The 22,107-nt window shown below is 38.6% G+C and overlaps 1 protein-coding gene across 5 annotated transcripts in view; it reads left to right on the top strand.

Moving 5' to 3' along the window:
* The window catches only part of exoc3 (exocyst complex component 3), a 50,825-nt gene that overhangs the window by 16,595 nt on the left and 12,123 nt on the right, over positions 1–22,107 (top strand). For all 5 annotated transcript variants that reach the window (XM_037981879.1, XM_037981878.1, XM_037981880.1 and 2 more), the window contains 7 exons: positions 755–933; positions 2,693–2,809; positions 4,107–4,224; positions 11,627–11,752; positions 14,141–14,241; positions 17,307–17,417; positions 21,692–21,833. In XM_037981879.1, coding sequence (XP_037837807.1) covers positions 755–933; positions 2,693–2,809; positions 4,107–4,224; positions 11,627–11,752; positions 14,141–14,241; positions 17,307–17,417; positions 21,692–21,833 — 894 coding nt within the window. The remainder of the gene's footprint in view (positions 1–754; positions 934–2,692; positions 2,810–4,106; positions 4,225–11,626; positions 11,753–14,140; positions 14,242–17,306; positions 17,418–21,691; positions 21,834–22,107) is intronic.

Genomic DNA, 22,107 nt, shown 5'->3' with positions numbered 1-22,107 from the left:
GGACCCAGGAAGAGGTGCACACAAAAACAGAAGAGAAGCAAAGTGGCCAAGTTACTAACTAGGTTAAAGGCTAGCAACAGACAATAAAATGGACCTAAAGAGGTATTTTTCCTGCCAAAGACATGGTTTACCAACAATAAGAACTCAGACTGTGAGGCTACTGCTTTTTTGAGCTGACCAGATTCATCGGGTTGGATTCCGCCAGTGCATTTTCTCTTCTTTTTCTGGAGAGTTGTGTGGTTCTGTTGTCGTCTTCAGGCCGTGACTTTCAGTGTCCGCTAGGGTTCAAAACCAAGTATCAAGCAGCTGGGATGAGAGACTGCTCCTCAAAGTCCAAGGCCATGGTTCTCTATTGGAAAAAGGTGGAATGCTTCATTCCGGTTAAGGATGAGTCTTTGCCTCAAGTGGAGGTGTTCAAGAACCTGTGTGTCTTGTTCACGAGTGACGGTAGGATGGAATGGAAGACTGATTAACAGATAGGGGCCTTGTCCATAAAAATAAGGACATTGCTTCAGACTGTTGTGGTGAAGAAAGAGTTGCGTTAAAAGGCAACTGCTGCTGCTATTGCTCCTTCGCATCAAAAATGAGTCTTTTGAAGTGGTTTGGGCATCTGATTGGGATGCTTTCTGAACACCTCCCTTTGGAGGTTTTTCAGAAACAACTTACTGGGAAGACCCAGAACTTGCTCTAATTTGACCTGTCTTGAATGATCTGCTTGTATTTGACCCGATTCTTGGTTCTGTTTTTGGTGCAGGTGTTGGAGGGTACTGTCAGCACCCGTATTGAGAGCACCCAGGCTGTGACCAGAGAGGTGGATAAAATGTGGCTGGTTCGTCTGCTGGAAATAACAAGGAAATATGTTCTGGATGACCTTATAATTGTCAAAAATCTCATGGTGCAGTGCTTCCCCCCACACTACAACACCTTCAACAGGTAATAAATGCTGAAGTACCGTATTTTCTGCACAATAAAGCGCACCTGATTTTAAGGCGCGGTCTCAATTATGATGTCCATTTCTGTACTTAACTCATACATAAGGCGCACCGGATTATGAGGTACACACTAAAACAGACAGTTTACAAAAAAAAAGGTTACGGAAGCAAAATGGTGAGTTTGGTTGAACTTTATTCTGCTATGTAACAATACAACTACATTATTTTTTATCATTTTTCTTCCACAAATCCATCAAAGTCCTCATCTTCTGGATCTGAATTAAACAGCTGGGCAATTTTGCCATCAAACATGCCAGGTTCCCTCTCATCATTGTCGGAGTCTGTTGCGTTGCCAGGTGGCTGTTCAGCAATGATGCCGGCTTTAGTGAAAGCTCGGACAACAGTTAAAGAAGATACTTTAGCCCAGGCATCCACAATCCATTCGCATATGACGGCGTAACTCACCCGGCGCTGTTTCCCGATCTTAGTAAACGTGTGTTCGCCGTCGGTCATCCATCGCTTCCACGCCACTCTCAACTTAACTTTGAATGCCCTGTTTACACTAATGTCCAGTAGTTGGAGTTCTTTTGTTAATCCTCCTGGAATAATGGCAAGCTCTGAATTGGTTTGCTTCACTTCTTTTTTCATGGCATCGGTGAGATGGGCGCGCACGGAGTCGCAGACCAACAGGGGCGGTGACGCGTGGAAAAAACCATCTGGTCTCCTTACATATGCCTTTCTCAGCCACTCTATCATTTTCTCCTCACCCATCCAGCCCTTTTGATTGGCCTTAACGATGACTCCGGCTGGAAATTTTTCTTTCTGCAGCGTCTTCCTCTTAAAAATTACCAAGGGTGGTAGCTTCTGTCTGTCACCATGGCAACCAAGAACAACGGTGTTGTGCGTATTAATACCGTGCTGGTCCCCTTCTTCTCCACAGTATGGTTCATGGGGATGTCAAAAGTGAGGGGCACCTCATCCATGTTGGTGATGTGTTTGGGCTGGATCTTTTTGGCGGTAATCTTGTTTACGCAGTAGGTGCGGAAGATGGCCAACTTGTCTTTGTAATCTGCTGGAAGTTGCTGTGCCACAGTAGTCCTCACGCGGATGGAGAGGTGGCGCCGTTTCATAAAACGAAAGCACCAAGACGGACCTCCTTGAAAGTTTTCAATCTTCATGTCTTATGCGATCGTTGTCGCCTTCAGTCGAATGGTGACTGTAGAGACGCTTCTCCCGGCTGTTCTTTGTTTAATGACCCACTGTTGGAGTTGGTCTTTTCACTGGCGCCATTTTGGGGGTCCTGAGAAAAACAAATGTTGTTTTGCAGCATACTGGTGGTATACCTGTCGGAGGCGCGGCGGAGGTAAGTGTACATATTACGTAATGTTCTCTGATTGGTTTATCGCTGCCTGCGTATGTACCGGTACTGTATATATTAACATACAAGGACAGATTTTGGAATTCAGTGCACACATGATGAGGCGCACCAGATTATAAGGCGCACCACCGATTTTTGATAAAATTGAAGGCTTTTAGGTGCGCTTTTATAGACTGGAAAATACGGTATATGAGTCTATTATTAGTGCAAGTGTGAACAACAGAAAAAGTTTTTCTGAGTGGCATTTGGACAGCTAAATGTCATTTTGTATATACCTATTTTGTCATGATCCCCTGTAAAATGCAATATCATCTTTTATTTCCAAAAACAAGATGTTCAATTTAAAATATTATGTCCCTTACTGTATGTATTTCTGTTACAGATTTTTCAGCCTCTATCACAACGCTGTGTCTTCTCGTGTTAAGGAGCTGGCCTTTGATGACTTGGAGGCAAATGAAATTGTATCTCTTCTAACCTGGGTTCTCAATACGTACAAGAGGTCCATTTGTTTCTCCAGTCTGTTTAAACCTAAAGCTTGCATTGTGTTTATCAGTACTTTTCCAACTTCTGCTCATCATTGATAATAGGCATGGGCCCATTACTGGCTTCAGGTTATACCACAATGTTAAAAAGCCATAGTATCAAAACCACTAAATTTTTTTTGTTATATAGTTTCTACTTTAAAAATGCCTTCTAATAAGATACCAGAGACAAAGCATTTTCCCCCCTTCTGGTCAGATGGAGCAGCAAGCAGTGCTCCTCTTTTCCTACTTGTTGCTCTAAGCCATCAATCAATTGTGTATGACTGGCTAGGGAATTCTTCTAAACTTTTATTATCAATAAAAAAAGACATAATTGGTTTGTTGTATATTTTATTCAGTAGCAGATAAGACATTCAGTCATGGCTTGTTGTCTAACAAAGAAACAACACCTGTCCTGTTTTTCAAGGTAATGCTGTTTACAAGGAAATGTTTGCCATGTTTGTTTACATTTTAGCAGATGAAATGTATACAGTCTACTACTGTAGACTTACTACAGAGGCCATTAACAAGCTAATTAATTCACTAACATTACCTTGTCAGTCTTTCAAAATTACTTTACAAAGAACAGAACATCAGAGAAGAACTTATTTTGTGTTCAGTAAACAATTAGAACAATAAATAAGCTATAAATTAATATAATAGCTGACATTGGAAATGAATAAATTTAAATGTATTTTCAATACTTGTGATCAAATAAAAAATGTCAGTTGTGCTCTTTTAATATTATAAAAAAACATGTCATAAACAAATAAACTGATCACAAAATGGGTTAAAATCTGTCCTGAATGTGGGAAATTCTGACACACTGATTTTCAACAGATTGACTGCAAACGTGTTCATTGTCAGTTTACTTATATCTGTGCATTAAATTAACTAATAAATAAGTATTTAATCTGGCATTTCTATACTTTTATACCAAAATTATAATTATGAAGCAATATGTGGTAAAATTTAGAAAGTAGTAGTAAAAGTAACAGTATTTTTGTTTTTAAATAAAAGCAAACGGTTCATGTTATAAATGTTAAAATATTTGTTTTATACCATAATAACACAAAACGTGTGTTTTTGTTCAATGTTATCATATCGTCAAAATGTCATTCTAGCCCATGCCTAATTAATAACAATTAAGATGCTGATGTTAGTCTGATTTATTTCTTCAAGACTGTTAACTCAGAACTTGTAATCACAAGTGTCCAAAATAAATTAGGAACTTGATTGGCAGTTGTAGCATCAGGATCTGTGTTAATGTTACAGTGTTGAGATGATGGGCCATCCAGATCTCTATTCAGAGTGTGACGTAAATCAGCTGGAGCCTCTGCTGCCGCAGGATGTGGTAAACGAACTACTCACCAAATACATCACGACTTTTACTGTAAGTACCACACACACTAAAAGTAGCACTGATGAATGTGTTAGTCAGCTTATTTAGCCAGAGGTTAAACTGTAAATGTGTGTATTTTATGTGGAATCAAACTGAGTGTGAAACTTAAATGTACTTGAGACCTTATTTACAGTATAGTACAGTAATTGTATCGAGTGTGTCTGATTGTGCAAAAAAGCTGAATATGCTGTAGAAAACTACAATAAAATAGTTAGTCTAGCTGTCTACATGACCACATTCAAACTTCAATGATCCTTGAACATAAAAAGTGTTGTACAGAATGTATTAGCAGCAACCCAGAAGAATCCAAAGAAAATTACATTTTCTGATGTGGCTATCAAAATGCTGCCTGTTCAGAAAAACATTTGTGTTCACAGAACAAAGGTTCCCTCCTCAGTCCTTTTCCCTTGTCGTCTGTCAGTCTCACCCATCTATCATACATTTCTTTTATAAATATTGAATAAATGTCATGTTTTGGATTACAGGAGAAGGTCCTAAAGCCAGCCTAGTGGTAGGGAAGTTGAGAATAAAGTGCTCTTGGGGGCCACCTTTTGGCCTGGGGCTCCTAAGTTGCTGCAAAAGACCTAGGACAGGGGTAGGCAAGCCTGGTGCTGGAGAGCCACTATCCTGCATGTTTTAATTGTTTCTCTGCTCACAGGGGTATCCAAAGTGCTGTACAATAGATGGATAAAAACAGTAAAAAGGAAATAGATAAAACAAATAAACAGATAAAAAGATAAATAGATAAAAAGAGACATACACAAATGGGTTCACAGCAGGTATGTTTTAGGTGCCAAGAAAGACAAAAATCACAGTGTGTTAAAAGCCAAAGAAGGGAAAATAGATCTGGCAATCATCAGCATAGCAGTGGAATGAAATGCCATGCTTTCTAAAAACAGAGCCGAGAGGGAGAAGGTAGAGAGCAAATAAAAGAGGGCCAAGGATTGAGCCCTGGGGAACCCCATATGGAAGAGGAGCTGTGGAAGACACAAAACTGTCAATTTTTACACAGAAACTCCTATTAGTCAGGTAGGACCGAAACCAATTGAGGGCTACACCCTTGATGCCCACACAGTGCTCAAGACGAGAGATTAAGGTATTGTGATCAACAGTGTCAAATGCAGCGAACAAATCTAAAAGCACTAAAACAACAAACTTTCCAGAGTCTGTTGACAAGAATATATCATTAGAAACTCTCAGAAGTGCACTCTCTGTACTGTGGAGGGCTTTAAACCCAGATTGAAACGGCTCAGTGAGACCATTGTCCTCTGAAAAAGGTAACAACTGGTTGTAAACAACCTTCTCTAGTATTTTAGAAACAAATGTGAGAGGACGTATAAATGCATGTTTAAAAACCTCAGGTACTATACCTGAAGAAAGACTAGTATTGATAATCTGAAGCACATTTGGCCCTATAGTAGCAAGTACCTCTTCAAACAAGCAAGGTGGGATAGAATCTGCAGGGGAGCCAGAGGGCCTCATGTGGCCAACTGTGTCCTCAAGAAAAGAGAAAGAAACCGACTCGAACTGATCAAAAATAGATGAGTAGTGCAAACGGATAGAAGGGTCGTAGGAAGGCTGAGAGATACAAGCTCTAGTTGACACAATTTTATCAGTGACAAAGGTAAGGAAACTTTCACAGATTTCAGTGGAGGAGTCAAAACCAAGAAACTTGGGAGCATGGAGAACAGTATCTATGGTTTTGAACAGAACACTGGGATTATTACAATTAGAAGCAATTATCCCTGAGAGATATTTGTTTTTCTCAGCTATTACAGTCCTCTGATACTGGAGCAGGCTCTCTTTGAGAATACCAAGAGAAACATGTAGCCTGTCCTTTTTCCACCTCGGGCCTAGAGAGGTTAAACAGGCAGTCTAACTACTCCAGAATGGCACACAATGGGAAGTGCTAAAGAAGACCTGAATTGGTTGGCCCACCAGTGGTGCCCTGTGCTTTTCACATGATAACAGCATCTATGAAAGTATAAAAGGGTCTGGAGACACTTTGAAGAATATTATGTTGGTTTAGTGGTGAGTCAGTGATGATCTGGGGTGGCGTATCCCTGGAAGGACACACAAACGTCTACAGGCTGGACAACGGCACTCTGACTTCTATTAGGTATTGGGATGAAATCATTGGACCTGTTGTCAGGCCCTACTCTGTTGCAATTGCTCCTGGTTCCTCCTGGTGCATGACAATGCCCGGTCTCATGTGGTCGGAGCTTACAGGCAGTTGCTGGTAGATGAAGTAATATATGCTACTGACTGGCCCCTACACTTGTCTGACCAAAATCCAATAGAACACCTCTGTTTTGGTTCTTCTGATACCACCAGGTTGCACCTCAGACTGTCCAGGAGCTAAGTAATTCCTTGGTCCAGACCTGGGAGCAAATCCCCAGGACAATATCTGTCATCTCATTAGGAGCATGCCCTGTTATTTTTAGGCTTGCTTACAAGCATGAGGGCAGTGGATGTGTCTCAAGTGATTGCAGTACAAGAACACCTGTGTCTAAAAGGTCTATTCACTGGTTAATCAGTATTCATGGCTACAATTACACCATGAAGACAAAAGAACATTTCAAGCAACTTTATTAAACAAAGATTATTAAATATTATTAAAACATACACTGCCTGACCAAAAAATAAATCGCCATCAAATAAAATAAAAAAAAGGTTACACACTCAGGGTTTCCCCCAGTGTATTATAAGTCTGGCGGGCCGTGAGGCTTTCCCTACCCCGCCGCCAGGCTAAGCTCCTCTTGTTTATTGTAATATATGTCTTTTTTTTTTCCACCCGCATCAACTTGATGCGTTGATTACCGCGCCAACAGTGACGCAATCACGCTGTCCCCACCCCTGTGCGAAGGCCCCGTGCAGTGTCATGTTGCATAGTCGTGCACCTTCCAGTTTTTGTAACTTGGAGCGGACCGATTTCGGTGCTCTAGCAGAGCTCGTTTGCCTGTATCAGCAGTCATATGATCCCTCTATGAGAGACCACAAAAATAATAAAACAGTTCAAAACTCATGGAAGGAGATTACTGCTGCAGCCGATAAAAAGGAGTGTTTATAGACCACAGAGGGAAGAAATATTAGTCCTATGATGGGAGAATCACAAATAAATCACTGAAAGTCAAACTGAATACTTTCATTTTAAATGTCCTCTCTGTATCACAGCCAGAAAATCTGCTCTTTTTTTTTTACCGTATTTCCACTGGTTACGTAGTGTACTGCCCCGTCTTTTTGAAGAATACTGCACCGACTTAAGCACCACGTATAAAAGCCTCCACCGCGTGCTCAGGTCCGCGCGTTGTTCGGTGGAGCCCTGTGTGACTCTAATGAGCCCCGAGGCCGAGCCTCCTTCAGCTACCGCTGGAGTTAGCAGGTTGCTGGAGCCACAGCAATAAACATCTAACGAGTGGGTTTAATCAAAAATGGTTAGTTGAGCTGAAATTCAGCAGGTGGCTTTACAAGACACAATATGGTAAGCATGTTTTGTACTTAGTGAAAATATTACTATGACGCGTGCTTATTTATCCTTGTTTAACAGTAAAATGATGCTATTAAATTCAGCATTGCTTTGTTTTGTTGTTACATGTAGTGATCCAACATGCAGCCTGTGCCACAAAAAGCACAGTACAGTACAGCACCTGTCTATTTTTCATAGTTCTCTGTTGTTATTCATTGGCCTTGATGTGTGTTGGTGCCTTGTTTGCACTTTTTCATTTATGTTAATTTAATGTTAGTTTAATGTTTAATTTAATTGTAAATAAATTAAATTACTTAAATTAGAATTCAAATTAGGTGCAATCAATTAGTATTTATTTTAATTGTATTTTTGTTTAAAAAGTATTTTAAAAGTGCCTTTTTGTAAAACTGTAGTTGTGTAAATATTTGACATAAATATCTTATAGTATATCACATAATAAATAGCCCTATTTTCAACTTCCCTGTCAACTTTAATCTTTTTTTTTTTACCAAATTACAGACGGCCGGCAAACAGCCACCAGGCTTAGCCTCTTTTCTAGGGGAAACCCTGACACTCTAATATTTCGTTGGACCGCCTTTAGCTTTGATTACGGCACACATTCGATGTGGCATTGTTTCGATAAGCTTCTGCAATGTCACAAGATATATTTCCATCCAGTGGTGCATTAATATTTCACCAAGTTCTTGCATTGATGATGGTAGAGTCTGACCGCTGCGCAAAGCCTTCTCCAGCACATCCCAAAGATTCTCAATGGGATAAGGTCTGGACTCTGTGGGGCCAATCCATGTGTGAAAATGATGTCTCATGCTCCCTGAACCATTCTTTCACAATTCGAGCCCGATGAATCCTGGCATTGTCATGTTGGAATATGCCCGTGGCATCAGGGAAGAAAAAATCCATTGATGGAATAACCTGGTTCTTCAGTATATTCAGGTAGTCAGCTGACCTCATTCTTTGAGCACATACTGTTGCTGAACTTAGACCTGACCAACTGCAGCAACCCCAGATCATAGCACTGCCCCCACAGGCTTGTACAGTAGGCAACACTTCACCTGCCTCTCTTCTTACCCTGATGAGCCCATCACTCTGGTACAGGGTAAATCTGGACTCATCAGACCACATGACCTTCTTCCATTGCTTCAGTCCAATCTTTATGCTCTCTAGCAAATTGAAGCCTTTTTCCAGTTAGCCTCACTGATTGTGGTTTTCTTAAGGCTACAGAGCTGTTCATTCCCAATTCCTTGAGTTCCCTTCGCATTGTGCATGTGGAAATGCTCTTACTTTTATTATAAAACATAGCCCGGAGTTCTACTGTTGTTTTTCTTCGATTTGATTTCATTGAACGTTTAAGTGATCGCCGATCACGATCATTCAGGATTTTTTACCTATCTTCTTCGAAGACGATGGATCCCCACTATTTCCAGTTTTTAATAATGCGCTGGACTGTTCTTAACCCAATTTTAGTAGTTTCTGCAATCTCCTTAGATGTTTTTTCTGCTTGATGCATGCCAATGATTTGAGCCTTCTCAATCAGACTGACATCTTTTCCACGGGATGTGTCTGTCGACATGGTTGTTTAAGAGATAAGAAGCAACTCATTGCACCAGTTGGGGTTAATAACTTGTTGCCAGCTGAAGCATGATCACCCATCAGGGTTTTCCCCAAGCCTGGTGGTAGGTGGACATTCGCCGTCCGGCCGTGATTTAGTAAAAAAAAAAAAAAGGATTAAAGTTGACAGGAAAGCTGATAATATGGGTATTTATTATGTGATATTGTAAGATATTTGTGTCAAATATTTACACAACCACAGTTTTACAAAAAGGCACTTTTGAAATACTTTTTAAACAAAAATAGTTTGCACCTAATTTGAATCCTAATTTAAGTCACAATTACAAATAAATTAAATTAACATAAATGAAAAAGTGCAAAGAAGGCACCAACACACGTCTCACATCAAGGCCAATGAATAACAACAGAGAACTATGAAAAATAGACAGGTGCTGTACTGTACTGTGCTTTTTGTGGCACAGGCTGCATGTTGGATCACTACATGTAACAAAACAAAGCATATCTAATGCTGAATTTAATAGCATCATTTTACTGTTAAACAAGGATAAATTAGCTTGCATCATACCAATATTTTCAGTAAGTACAAAACATGCTTATGTATTTGGTCTTGTACAGCCACCCGCTGAATTTCAGCTCAACTAACCATTGCGGTCTAAAAACACTCCTTTTTATTGGCTGTAGCAGTAATCTCCTTCCGTGAGTTTTGAACCGTTTGATTATCTTTGTGATCTCTCAGAGAGGGATCATATAAATACTGACACAGGGGAACCAGTTCCGCTAGAGCAGCAAAATCATCCATCTTGAATGGAGCGTGGCGCACTGTTCCACACGAAGTTAGCAAAATTGGGAGGTGCACGACCATGCAACGCACCACCACGCAAGGCCTTCGAGCGGGGACGGGGGACAGCGTGACTGCGTCACTGTTGGCGCCCTTACCCTTGCACGGTGATCAACACGCCGTGGCGTGCCGGTGAAAAGAAATGTGTATAAAAAAATGGCGTATGTTATAATAAACAAGCTGAAACCCTGGCCCATATAGTAATTATCCAATAGGAGGCTCGTACCTATTTGCTTAGTTAAATACAGGTGGAAACTTTTTGTTTTGACCAGGCAGTGTATATACATACAAGTCAGGATGGATACAAAGGATTTCCAAGGCCCTAAACATCCACAGGAGTTCTGTTAAATCCTTCATCAAGAAGTGAAAAAAATTATGAACGTGTAAATCTATCAAGAGAAGGGCGTCCTCACAAACTTAGTGACCGTGCAAGAAGGACAATAGTGAGACAGACCACCAAGACCCCTGTAAGCACTCTGAAGGAGTTCCAAGCTTCAGCAGGTGAGCTGGGAGAGACTGTACTACAACAGCTGTTACCCAGGTTCGTCATCAGCCTCAGCTTTGTGGGATAGTGGCAAATGGAAAGCCACTGTTGAAGAAAACTAATAATCACTCTTGACTAGAGTTTGACAAACGACATATGGAAGACTCCAAGGTCAACTGGAAGAAAGTTCTCTGGTCTGCTGAGACCAAATTGGAGCTTTTTCGCCATCAGACAAGATGCTGTGTTTGTTGGAAACCAAATACTGCAAATCACCACAAACTCATCATCCCAACTGTGTTAGCATGGTGGTGGCAGCATCATGCTATTGGGATGCTTCTGGTATAAAAAAATGTGTGAAATGAGGCCCCAAGAAGGCTATTAGGGATAGTGTAAAATAAATGTTGCAAAATAGAGAAATCTGGAAGACAATCTGATGCTGTTTGCAAAAGAGCTAAAGCTTGAGAGAAGATTTCTTTTACAGCAAGACAATAATCCTAAGTCTGCAGCAAAATCTACGGTACACTGAAATGGTTCAAAGACAATAAGGTGACCTAGTCAAAGTCCATACCTAAATCCAATAGAAAATTTGTAGTTTGAGTTGAAAAGGGCTGTTTATGCCTGATCCCTATTCAACCATTTCACTGTATCATTAAAATATATTTTTTTGTTTTTTATTTTGTTTGTTTAAAATGGCCATTTTGTATCGACCATGACTGATTTTATAATAGCAATAAAAAAGTAAAACATTCAAGGGGGTGAATACCTTTATAGTCGATCTAAGTCCTGTGTAATGGCGATACTGGCTGAGTTTTTGCACACACAGCGTTTACTTTTTTTTGTTTGTTTGTTTCATAAATAATGACATGGTGGAATCTGTTGTGTTTTTGTTCAGCCTACATCATCTAAAAGGTGTAAACAAAAGTAGTTGAAGTGTTATTGGCAAAGGCTTCTTATGACCAAAACCCATGTTTTATGCGGTGTGCTTGTCTATACTTTAAACTTTTAATGTTTTCAGTCTAATATAACAGGCTGGCTGCGGAAGGCTCTGGAAACAGATAAAAAAGACTGGCAGAAAGAAACCGAGCCTGAGGCTGATCAGGATGGATATTACCAGACCACATTGCCAGCTATCGTCTTTCAGGTGACACACATAATTTTGCTTTTGACATGGCTCCCAATAATTCCTGATGATGTTGTAGGTAGTTGTGTGATTAGTTTGTTAAATAACAATAAGTATGGCTTTTAAATGTTTCGCCACTGGAAATCTAACTTGGTGTGTTGTAGTTGGGCAATAGTTGTTCAGTCTTATAACATACAGTAAATAAATGTGGACAAAGCATATCTGCTGCCTTTTCAGGTTGCCATATTAATACTGTTTCTTATTGTAATCTTTTTTTTTACAGCTGAAGTTTTTTTTGGTTTCTGCCTTGTAGAATAATCTGAACAAAAAGTAGTCATAGGTGCAGACCCTTTTTGAATGTCTGTGAATGGCTGCCATCTTGACTTGAGTTGTCTCCCAAAGTTAATAAATTCTAGATTAATCTATTGATTAATTTCTAACACTGAACAGACCCTCCAGGACTTCACGATGTTGCAATCACAACTATTAACGCAAAATCAAGCAAACCCCGCAAAATCGCAACTTTTTGTACCTTTGTCCAAAACACTGCAATTTTAACCCAGTATTTATTGTTTCTAAAGTGATTCGCCACCGTTTCTGCAGTCTAGTGTCTTCTTTGTGGTTTGTGTAGTGTTGAATACAAAATAACCCCAAATAACTTACGAAGAAGACATGTGACGTCACATCCTGTTAACATAAGTATGCCGGGAGCATGCAGGAGCAGCGACCAAAGCCAAAATGTGCGCTAATGCCTCACATTTGCCCACAAAGATTTCAGCAAAGGACCACGCAAAACACCGCAGTGAAGTTAGTTTTAAGTTGGATATTGGATATTCGTGCTCCGCGGAGTTAGCGGCGTCTAGCTCACGGCTGATCCGAAACAGGAACGCTAATGTCGGCCAGCCATCCCTAAGTTAACCACCGCGCATGAGAGAAGGGGCCGGCAGAGAACGGCTGGCCGACATTAGCGTTCCTGTTTCGGGTCAGCTGTGAGCTAGACGCCACTAACTCCGCGGAGCACGAATATCCAATATCCAACTTCAAACTAACTTCACTGCGGTCGCAAACCAGTTTCCTACCCAGCTGCACGAGAGTTGGGGGAAGCTGTTTTGCACGTCCTGCAGTGTAGTCATCGAACATAAACGCATCGACAAACACTTTGTGTCTGCAAAACATGTGAGGAGAGCTGCAGACGAGGGACAATCCAGAAATGGTCATGAATGTCAGTTTATAAGCTATCAAAGTTCTCAAATAAAGCACTTTTTGAGAATGTCAATGTTTGTTGGTAATTATCTTACAAAACTAGTAAGTATTTTTGTTTTTTTATATTAAAAGTTATGGTTTTTTATTGATTATAGTGAAAAAAAAAAAATGCAACATTTAGGAAAATGCCCCGCGAAATCAGGCATTTTAGCCCGCAACAATCACAAAAAATGCCCGCGAAATCCTGGAGAGACTGACTGAACTGTGAACAGATATGCATTGTACAGGACAGTTCTGTTACACCTAATAAGAACATCTCAGAGAGACTCTCAGTATTCATCAGTGAATTTTTGTTTCTTTTCTGCAGCAGGCTAAATCTTTTATTTTTATTTTTTGGTGCTGCTCCTCTGTTTCTGCTAAAAAGCTAATGTAAACAATTGTGTTTTTGCCTGTGTCTGTGTGTATATTTGTTAATTTGTCTGTCTGTTAGCAAATATCTTGAGAACCATTTGACAAATGTTAATACGTCTCAGAAAGTAATCACTGGATAAACATCTACAACTGACTAACTTTTGGAACCAACCCAATTCAAGATGGTTGCTACAGCTAATCAACAATAATTTGCTTCTCATAAGCTTTATGTTTGCCTTTATGATATCTTAATATGTCTGAATCTCTAATAAAGCCAATCTCACACATATTATCTTCTGTTTTTGTTGTCAGAAAACAAAAAAAAGTGTCTTCCTATGTAGGTGCAGGTATAAATCATCAGTTTTAATAGATAATTTTAAAGCGAGAATAAAAGGTATACATTTTTTCAATGGGTCTTCAGGTGTGTAACATCCTGACCACAGTTCCTTACAGCAGAAACAACCTGCTCTCAATGGGAAATTTCACAGCTTTTTTTTGTCTCTATATGAAACAGCAAAGGTTTGTTCTAAAGGTCTCGTAGTTTACCACAACTGTTCTGTCAAACAGAGCAAGTTTGTTGTTTCCATTGAAATGGAAGTTCATCAGATAATATCAGCCTTGTTGAGTTTGAAGTTGACGGAAATAAGAGCGTCACTCATTTAGACGTGTTTTTGCACAGCCTTGTTGGGCAGGTATACCTGTGATACTTGTCAATACTTATGCAGTAATTAAAGAAGTAAGGTCACATGTCGCTTTTAAAATGGCCTAACTTCTTATCTCTCAACTCTTCATCAGATGTTTGAGCAGAATCTCCAAGTTGCTGCACAGATTAATGGAGACTTCAAAGAAGAAGTTCTAAAGCTTTGTCTGAAACAAATGAACTTTTTCCTTATCAGGTATTGATTTTATTTTATTTTTTTCAGTCTTTTTGTCATTGTTTCTTTTTTTTGCAGAATCTATTCACTGTATTGGATGGAGTTAAGTAAAATGTTTACTATACATAATAGTAGTTGTAAAGTAATAATCCCTGAGTAATTTTGCAGACCGTCTACTTCCACAAAGTGGTTTTAATTTTTTTTTTGTCTATGAAGTTCCAATAAAAGTAATTTCTAAATACAAAACAAGTTCAAATAATGACAAAAAATGTGTTGGATTTTTTTTCCAAGAAAATGTTTTAAATACATTAGATCTAGCCCACCAGTTTGTGACAGATTGCATCTCGATTGCTTTTCATTTTCCCTAAAACACTAAGAATGCGAGTGTTTTAACACCAAAGTTAGTTCACTGTTAATGACGGTGAACTAACTTTGAGCCAAGAAAAATATGTTAAAATTAATTTTCAGTAGTCTTTGATTTTGCTGTGGAAAAGGCCAGAGAAAACGTTAAATGAGACAAATGAAACTCTTGTTGAGGAAAATTTGGCCAAGAAAAGATTCCGGGCATCTGAGTCAGGTTAATGTGCATCAGAACAACAATGTGTGCTTGAATTATCTTTTTCTGTATTCTCTACAAAGTCAAATGTGATTTTAGTGAGAGTTCTTTAACTGATTTAATGTGCTGTGATAAAGTGTATTACTAAAAATAATAAATGAAAAGGTGCTGATAGAGTAAGGCATATGTAAAAAAAAAATGCAAAATTCATCTATTTTTTTTATTTGTAAGTTATGTATGTTCTAAAGTCTACATAAAATGTCATTGGAAAGTGACTGTGCAAGAAGATCATCTAAAAACCAGGGTTTATCTTTTTTCAGTTTATTTTGACTGAGAATCAACCCTTGTCTTGGACCAAAATTTTAATTTTGGCCCCCTTGTTTATCTGAGTTTGACACCCCTATTCTAAAGTTAAAAATTCTGATTAAAATAAATTGCCTAAACACGGAGTGTTTTTCAGAATTTTTTATGTACATTTCAATACTTCAGTACTTTAATTCAATATGTTTTTGAGAATTATGTCTTACAGCTAATGAAAACCCAAAATCAGTTTTTTTTTTTAGAAATTTAGAGTATTACATAAGACCATCAACAAAGGATTTTTAATACAGAAATATTGCCCTGCTGAAAGTATGTTCATGTACTGTACAGTTGTGGTGTGACATGGAGGCCATCAGCCTGTGGACTTGCTGAGGTGTTCTGGAAGCCCAGGTTGCTTTGATGTCAGCTTTCAGCTCTTCTGCATTGTTGAGTCTGGTCTCGGCTCTTCCTTTTGACAAAACCCCCAAAACGCTCTGAGGCCTTTAGGTCAGGTCAGTTTGCTAGCCAATTAGGCCCAGTCATACTGAGAAATCAGTAAAGCAGATATTGGTACTGATAGTGTGGACACATGTCAATTGAATACATTTTTTGATTATGTTCAATTCTGGTCCTGGAGGGCCAGTATCCTGCATGTTTTAGGTGTTTCTCTGCTTTAACACACCTGGTTTGAATAAATGAGTGATTAACAGGCTTCTGCAGAACTTGAAGACCTGCTAAAGAGATGGGAAAACAACTAAAACATGCAGGATAGTGGCCCTCCAGGATCAGGATTGGACACCACAGTTTTAGTTTGAGATGTACCTGGAAGGTATATAAATAGCTCTAGCTTGTTTCATACCTTTTGCCAAATTGTACTTTTGTAGCTATAATCACTCCTGAGCCAAACTTTTTGGGTACGAAAAGAAGCCATCTAAAAATAAAAGTCTTTTTGTACCCATCTTGGCAGTTGGTTCCAACACTGAAGATGAAAAAATTTGGACCAGTTTTATTCTTAAATGTGCTGATGAACAATTTTTGAGGCATCATTTCTATTTGCTTATTTATTCATTTCTATCAGGAATTTTGGTTTGGATCCTCTCCTGCAGTTTTGCTAAAACCCATGCACCCATAGACATCAAAACGTGCAGCTTGATTCCTTTTTATAACAGAACAATGTACAACTTAGACAAAATTTACAAAAAATAAATATTTTAAATGTCCTCTTAGACAACAATGGGATTTTCTTGAAACACATGAGAAAATCCAGCCCTCTTTGGAGCTCTGTAACTCAGCCATACTTCACATTAGAAACATCATTCAAATGGGAAACTGGACAGAAATCCAGCCTGAACTAGCATTTTGATATTTTAACAGTTTTTACACAATCACAGTTTAATTTTGATTTTTGAAAATTTTACCGCATTGTGTTCAGCTTTGAGTGTGATCATGCCACACACTAACCTTTTGAGCTGTTTAAACTTTCTAACATTTTTGTAAATACACTCCTTTTACTCCTACAAGCTACACTTCTTACACAGTTCTCACATCAAAACATAGGTATTTTTATATTTTTACACCTAGTGTGTCTCACTGCTAAAAAATTCATGGTTTTCTCTCAAATCCCTCTAGAGTTCAGTGTACACCCAAACTCCAATTGACTTCCAATGTATCTGAGCTCAGAATTTTCTTGTCAAAACTAGAAGTGAAGGTTCTTTTTACTCTAAGTGTTAATATAATTTAACATAATAAACATTGTGTTTTATTAAGGGAAACTTAAGCCCTCTGATAGGAGCATAAATTTACTACTTTTTTTTTCCAGAAGTGTTTTCTGCTGCCAGTTTTTAGAAACAGTTTTTTAAAGTATTTTGAATACCGGAAATAAAAGCATGATAATCATTCAAACATTTGTAAGCGAATATACATAGACTAACAAATGGACTTGAAAATATGAAAATTTGTGTTGGGGAAAAGTATGGAATTTTTAAACTGGAAAAGTGTAGGAATCTTGTTAAATGACTTGTCTATATTAATTGCCTCTCCTAAGGAGGTTATGTTTTTGGTAATGTTGGTTGGTTTGTCTGTCTGTTCGGAAGAACACTTTAAAAAAATAAACAGGTTTTGATGAATTTTTTAGAAAATTTTGGTTGTCACAACAAGCAATTTATGTTAAACAGTCTGATAGATGTTAACAGTTGCTGTGTGAACTTAACATACTGTGTGTTGTGTTTAGGTACCGCGACCAGGCAGTGATGTACAAAGAGGAGCACCTGAGAGACCGACAACTGCCTCAGTGTTATGTTCAGTATATGATAGCTATTATCAACAACTGCCAGACATTCAAGTAAGGTTTAACTTTATTCATCATCTACTTCTTATCATTTCATCAAATATTGTCTTTTGACTGTTGCATGCGTCATTATGTCTTTATATCTGATATTAGAAATGAGATATGGAATAATTGAATTTTTTTTTGTTCAGGTGAAATTAATGTTTGAAATTTTTAGTTATTGTGGCTAAAAGAGCAACTTCAGCAATTTCACTGACTAGTAGAATCTTATTGAGGAAACAAACAAATATTTTATGCGAAATATGTCTGGTACCGGAACTTTTGGACTATTGAGTTTCAGGAAGCACCAATTCCAATGTCGAGTATCGATTTGACACAGTGAGTGTGTTCACACAATTGCACTAATAGGTACACAGTATTGATACCAGTTTAGGGAAGCATGATATTCATCTCTCAGTTGAGCAATCAAATAGTGGAAGGGGGTGCAATGTCAGCCATGTGGAGGTAGGGTTTTTTGTTTTGTTTTGTTTTTGTTTTTGTTTTAGAGCTGCTGGCTTGATCCAGAATTCCTTGCCTGTTTGGTAGCATTATTACACTATCAAGTTGTTTGCAAATTGCCAATAAACACCACCAGAAAAGGAAAAGGCTGTGTGGAGAGATTTCAAAGTGAACAATGGTGATAGTTCTTGGAAAGGGAATAAGGGCTTGAAAAAGGACATTTTTGAAAAACATGACTGATGTAATCCATATTGACCCAGCAAAGCTGAGCCAGCGAGTCAGCAGCAGGGTTTCCCCCAGAAAAGAGGCTAAGCCCAGTGGTAGGTGGCTGTTCGCTGTCCGATCGCTGGCCGACCGTGATTTAGTAAAGAAAAATGATTAAAGTTGACAGGAAAGTTAAAAATATGGCTATTTATTATGTGATATTGTAAGATATTTGTGTCAAATATTTACACAACTACAGTTTTACAAAAAGGCACTTCTGAAATACTTTTTTAAACAAAAATACATACTAATTGATTGCACTTAATTGGAATCCTAATTTAAGTCATATTTACAAATAAATTAAATTAACATAAATGAAAAAGTGCAAACAAAGCACCAACACACGTCTCACTTCTAGGCCAATAAATAACAACAGAGAACTCTGAAAAACAGAGAGATGCTGTCCTGTACTGTGCTTTTTGTTTAGTGATCCATCAGATATGGTGCTGAGTTTAATAGCATCATTTTACTGGTAAACAAGGATAAATTACTACACATCATATTAATATTTTCACTACAAAACATGCTTACCGTATTTGGTCTTGTAAAGCCACCGTCTGAATTCTGGCTCAACTAACCATTGTGGTATATAAACACTCCTTTTTATCGGCTGCAGCAGTAATCTCCTTCTGTGAGTTTTGAACCGTTTGTTTATCTTTGTGATCTCTCATAGAGGGATCATATAAATGCTGATACAGGTGAACCAGTTCTGCTAGAGCACCAAAATCGTCCATTTTGAATTGAGCGTGGTGTGCTTGAACTTAAAAACATTAGGATGTGCATGATCACTCGACATCGCGCGGAGCCTTCGTGCAGAAGCGGGGACAGTGCGATTGCATCACTGTGGGCGTGTGCACCCTCGTGCGGTAATCAACGCGCAGTGACCTTGTGGTGGGTGTACGGGTGGAAACGTGTATAAAAAATGACGTATTTTACAATAAACAAGCGGAATTTATCCTGGCGGCGGGGTAGGGAAATCCTGGCGGGCCGCCAGGCTTATAACACACTGGGGGAAACCCTGAGCAGCAAGCAGACCCTATTGAGACAGCCACTGCCATCAGTTTACACCATGCTGAGAGAGGAAGATCTGATACGACACGATTGTGGAAATTTTTGGTTGACTCAAAAACTTCATTTGAAATGGCCTGAAATTCATTTCTGTCCTACATTAAAGATACAGTTTGTCAGATCATTCTAAACTGAGCACCATAGTGATGTGATGTGATGTGACATGTGTCTGCATAAATATACATATACAGTCATGGCCGAAAGTGTTGGCACCCCTGAATTTTTTCCACAAAATGAAGTGTTTCTCCCAGAAAATTATTGCAATAAACATGTTTTGTTATACACATGTATATTTCCTTTGTGTGTATTGGAACAACACAAAAAAACAGAGGAAAAAAAGGCAAATTTGACATAATTTCACACAAAACTCCAAAAATGGGCCGGACAAAATTTATGGGACCTTTTCCAAAATTGAGGTTATATAACTTAGTTTCAAGCATGTGATGCTCATTCAAACTCACCTGGGATAAGTAACAGGTGTGGGCAATTTAAAAATCACACCTGAAACCAGATAAAAAGGACAGAAGTTGACTCAATCTTTGCATTGTGTGTCTGTGCGTGCCACACTAAGCATGGAGAACATAAAGAAGAGGAGAAGAGAACTGTCTGAGAACTTGAGAACCAAAATTGTGGAAAAATAACAATCTCAAGGTTACAAGTCCATCTCCAGAGATCTTGATGTTCCTTTGTCCACGGTGCGCAACATAATCAAGAAGTTTACAACCCATGGTACTGTAGCTAATCTCCCTGGACGTGGACGGAGGAGAAAAGTTGATAAAAGGTTGCAACGCAGGATAGTCCTGATGGTGGATAAGCAGCCCCAATCAAGTTCCAAAGAAATTCAAGCTGTTCTGCAGGCGCAGGGTGCATCAGTGTCAGCTCGAACTATCCGTCAACATTTGAATAAAATGAAACTCTATGGCAGGAGACCCAGGAGGACCCCACTGCTGACACGGAGACATTAAAAAGCTAGACTGCAGTTTGCCAAAATGTATGTAAGTAAGCCCAAATCCTTCTAGGAAAACATCTTGTGGACCGATGAGACCAAGATAGAGCTCTTTGGTAAAGCACATCATTTTACTGTTTACCGAAAACGGAATGAGGAATACAAAGAAAAGAACACAGTACCTACAGTCAAATATGGTGGAGGTTCAAAGATGTTTTGTGGTTGTTTTGCTGCATCTGGAACTGGGTGCCTTGACTGTGTGCAAGGCATCATGAAATCTGAAGATTACCTAAGGATTTTGGGTCACAATGTAGGGTCCAGTGTCAGAAAGCTGGGTTTGCGTCCTAGGTCATGGGTCTTGCAGAAGGATAATGACCTCAAACATACTTCAAAAAGCACCCAGAAATAGATGGAAACAAAGCACTTTAGAGTTCTAAAGTGGCCAGCAATGAGTCTGGATCTAAATCCCATTGAACACCTGTGGAGAGATCTTAAAATTGCTATTGGGGGAAGGCACCCTTCAAATATGAGAGACTTGGAGCAGTACGCAAAAGAAGAGTGGTCCAAAATTCCAGTTGAGAGGCTTGTTAATGGTTATAGGAAGCGATTGATTTCAGTTATTTTTTCCAAAGGGTGTGTGACCGAATATTAAGTTGAGGATGCCATTAATTTTGTCTGGCCCATTTTTGGAGTTTTGTGTGAAATTATGTCAAATTTGCCTTTTTTTCCTCTGTTTTTTGTTGTTCCAATACACACAAAGGAAATAAACATGTGTATAACAAAACACGTGTAATTGCAATACTTTTCTGGGAGAAATGCTTCATTTTGTGGAAAAAATTCAGGGGTACCAACACTTTTGGCCATGACTGTATCTAATGTAGATGGAAATGTATGGGTATTTCAAGATCTTTTTCTTATGTTCCCTATTTTATCTTAATTTTTCATTCATTTATCCATATTTTTTTTTCTACTTGTTTGTTGTAGTAAGTGCTGGAGTTGGGAGTGTTTGTTTGTTGTTAATTGTTGATTTAAAAAAAAATTAAACAGTATTTAGAAAAACTTGTCTGAGCTGCCACAGCCAACTGACTGAACACAAAAACTAATATAGTATATATAATTGTACAGATATTAGCATTAAAATTTGGGGTCGGTCCTGTTTGCATGTTAGCAAAATATCTCATTACTTACTCAACCGATTTTAAAGAAATTTTGAAAAAGTAATTACTGGATTTATATCTACACTTGATTCACTTTTGGACTTACCCTATTTCAAGATGCCTGCCATAGCTAATTGACATTAGCAAAAATAATACACTAAGTCAGTCAGTTTCACAGATATCGACATAAAATTTGGTGTGACAGAAGATTACAGTTTTTCCCAACACATACTCTGTGTGCTAACAGATCTCACAATATTACAAGATCATACACAACATTTACAAAGTTTGACCTAAACTGGTGCAACTCCACCAGTTCATGATTTTATTTTCTTATGATTTTTGACAGTTTGTAAACTTTATCTGTAATGGTGTGGTTTTGCTGTGTTTGTCAGGGAGTCCATTAACAGTCTTAAGAGGAAGTACTCCCAGTCGTCAGAGCTTAGTGACAGCGACACTGCTATCGAAAGGACACTCAACGAGGTGGCCAAGGAAGGCTGTCAGTTCCTCTTAGATGAAGTCTTCTTGGATCTGGAAGTAAGCACACTCACAGTATTTGCAACCATATTCACTGTATACTTTGTTGTGTGAATGCTTTATAGCATTCACACCATTGTTTTCCTGTTTCTCTTTATTATCTATTATTGTGTGAATGCTTTATAGCATTCACACCATTGTTTTCCTGTTTCTCTTTATTATCTATTCTTCTTCTTCTTCTTTCACTATTCCGTACGTTTTTCGGCACCTATCTCCTTCCGCAATTTTTCAGCTACTTCAACCGTTCATATATCAAAACGTTCAGCTCATTAAC

Source organism: Kryptolebias marmoratus, linkage group LG20, assembly GCF_001649575.2.
Source record: "Kryptolebias marmoratus isolate JLee-2015 linkage group LG20, ASM164957v2, whole genome shotgun sequence".
Lineage (NCBI taxonomy): Eukaryota > Metazoa > Chordata > Actinopteri > Cyprinodontiformes > Rivulidae > Kryptolebias > Kryptolebias marmoratus.
The sequence above is the reverse complement of the archived record's forward strand: the minus strand, read 5'-3'. Positions and strand labels throughout refer to the sequence as shown.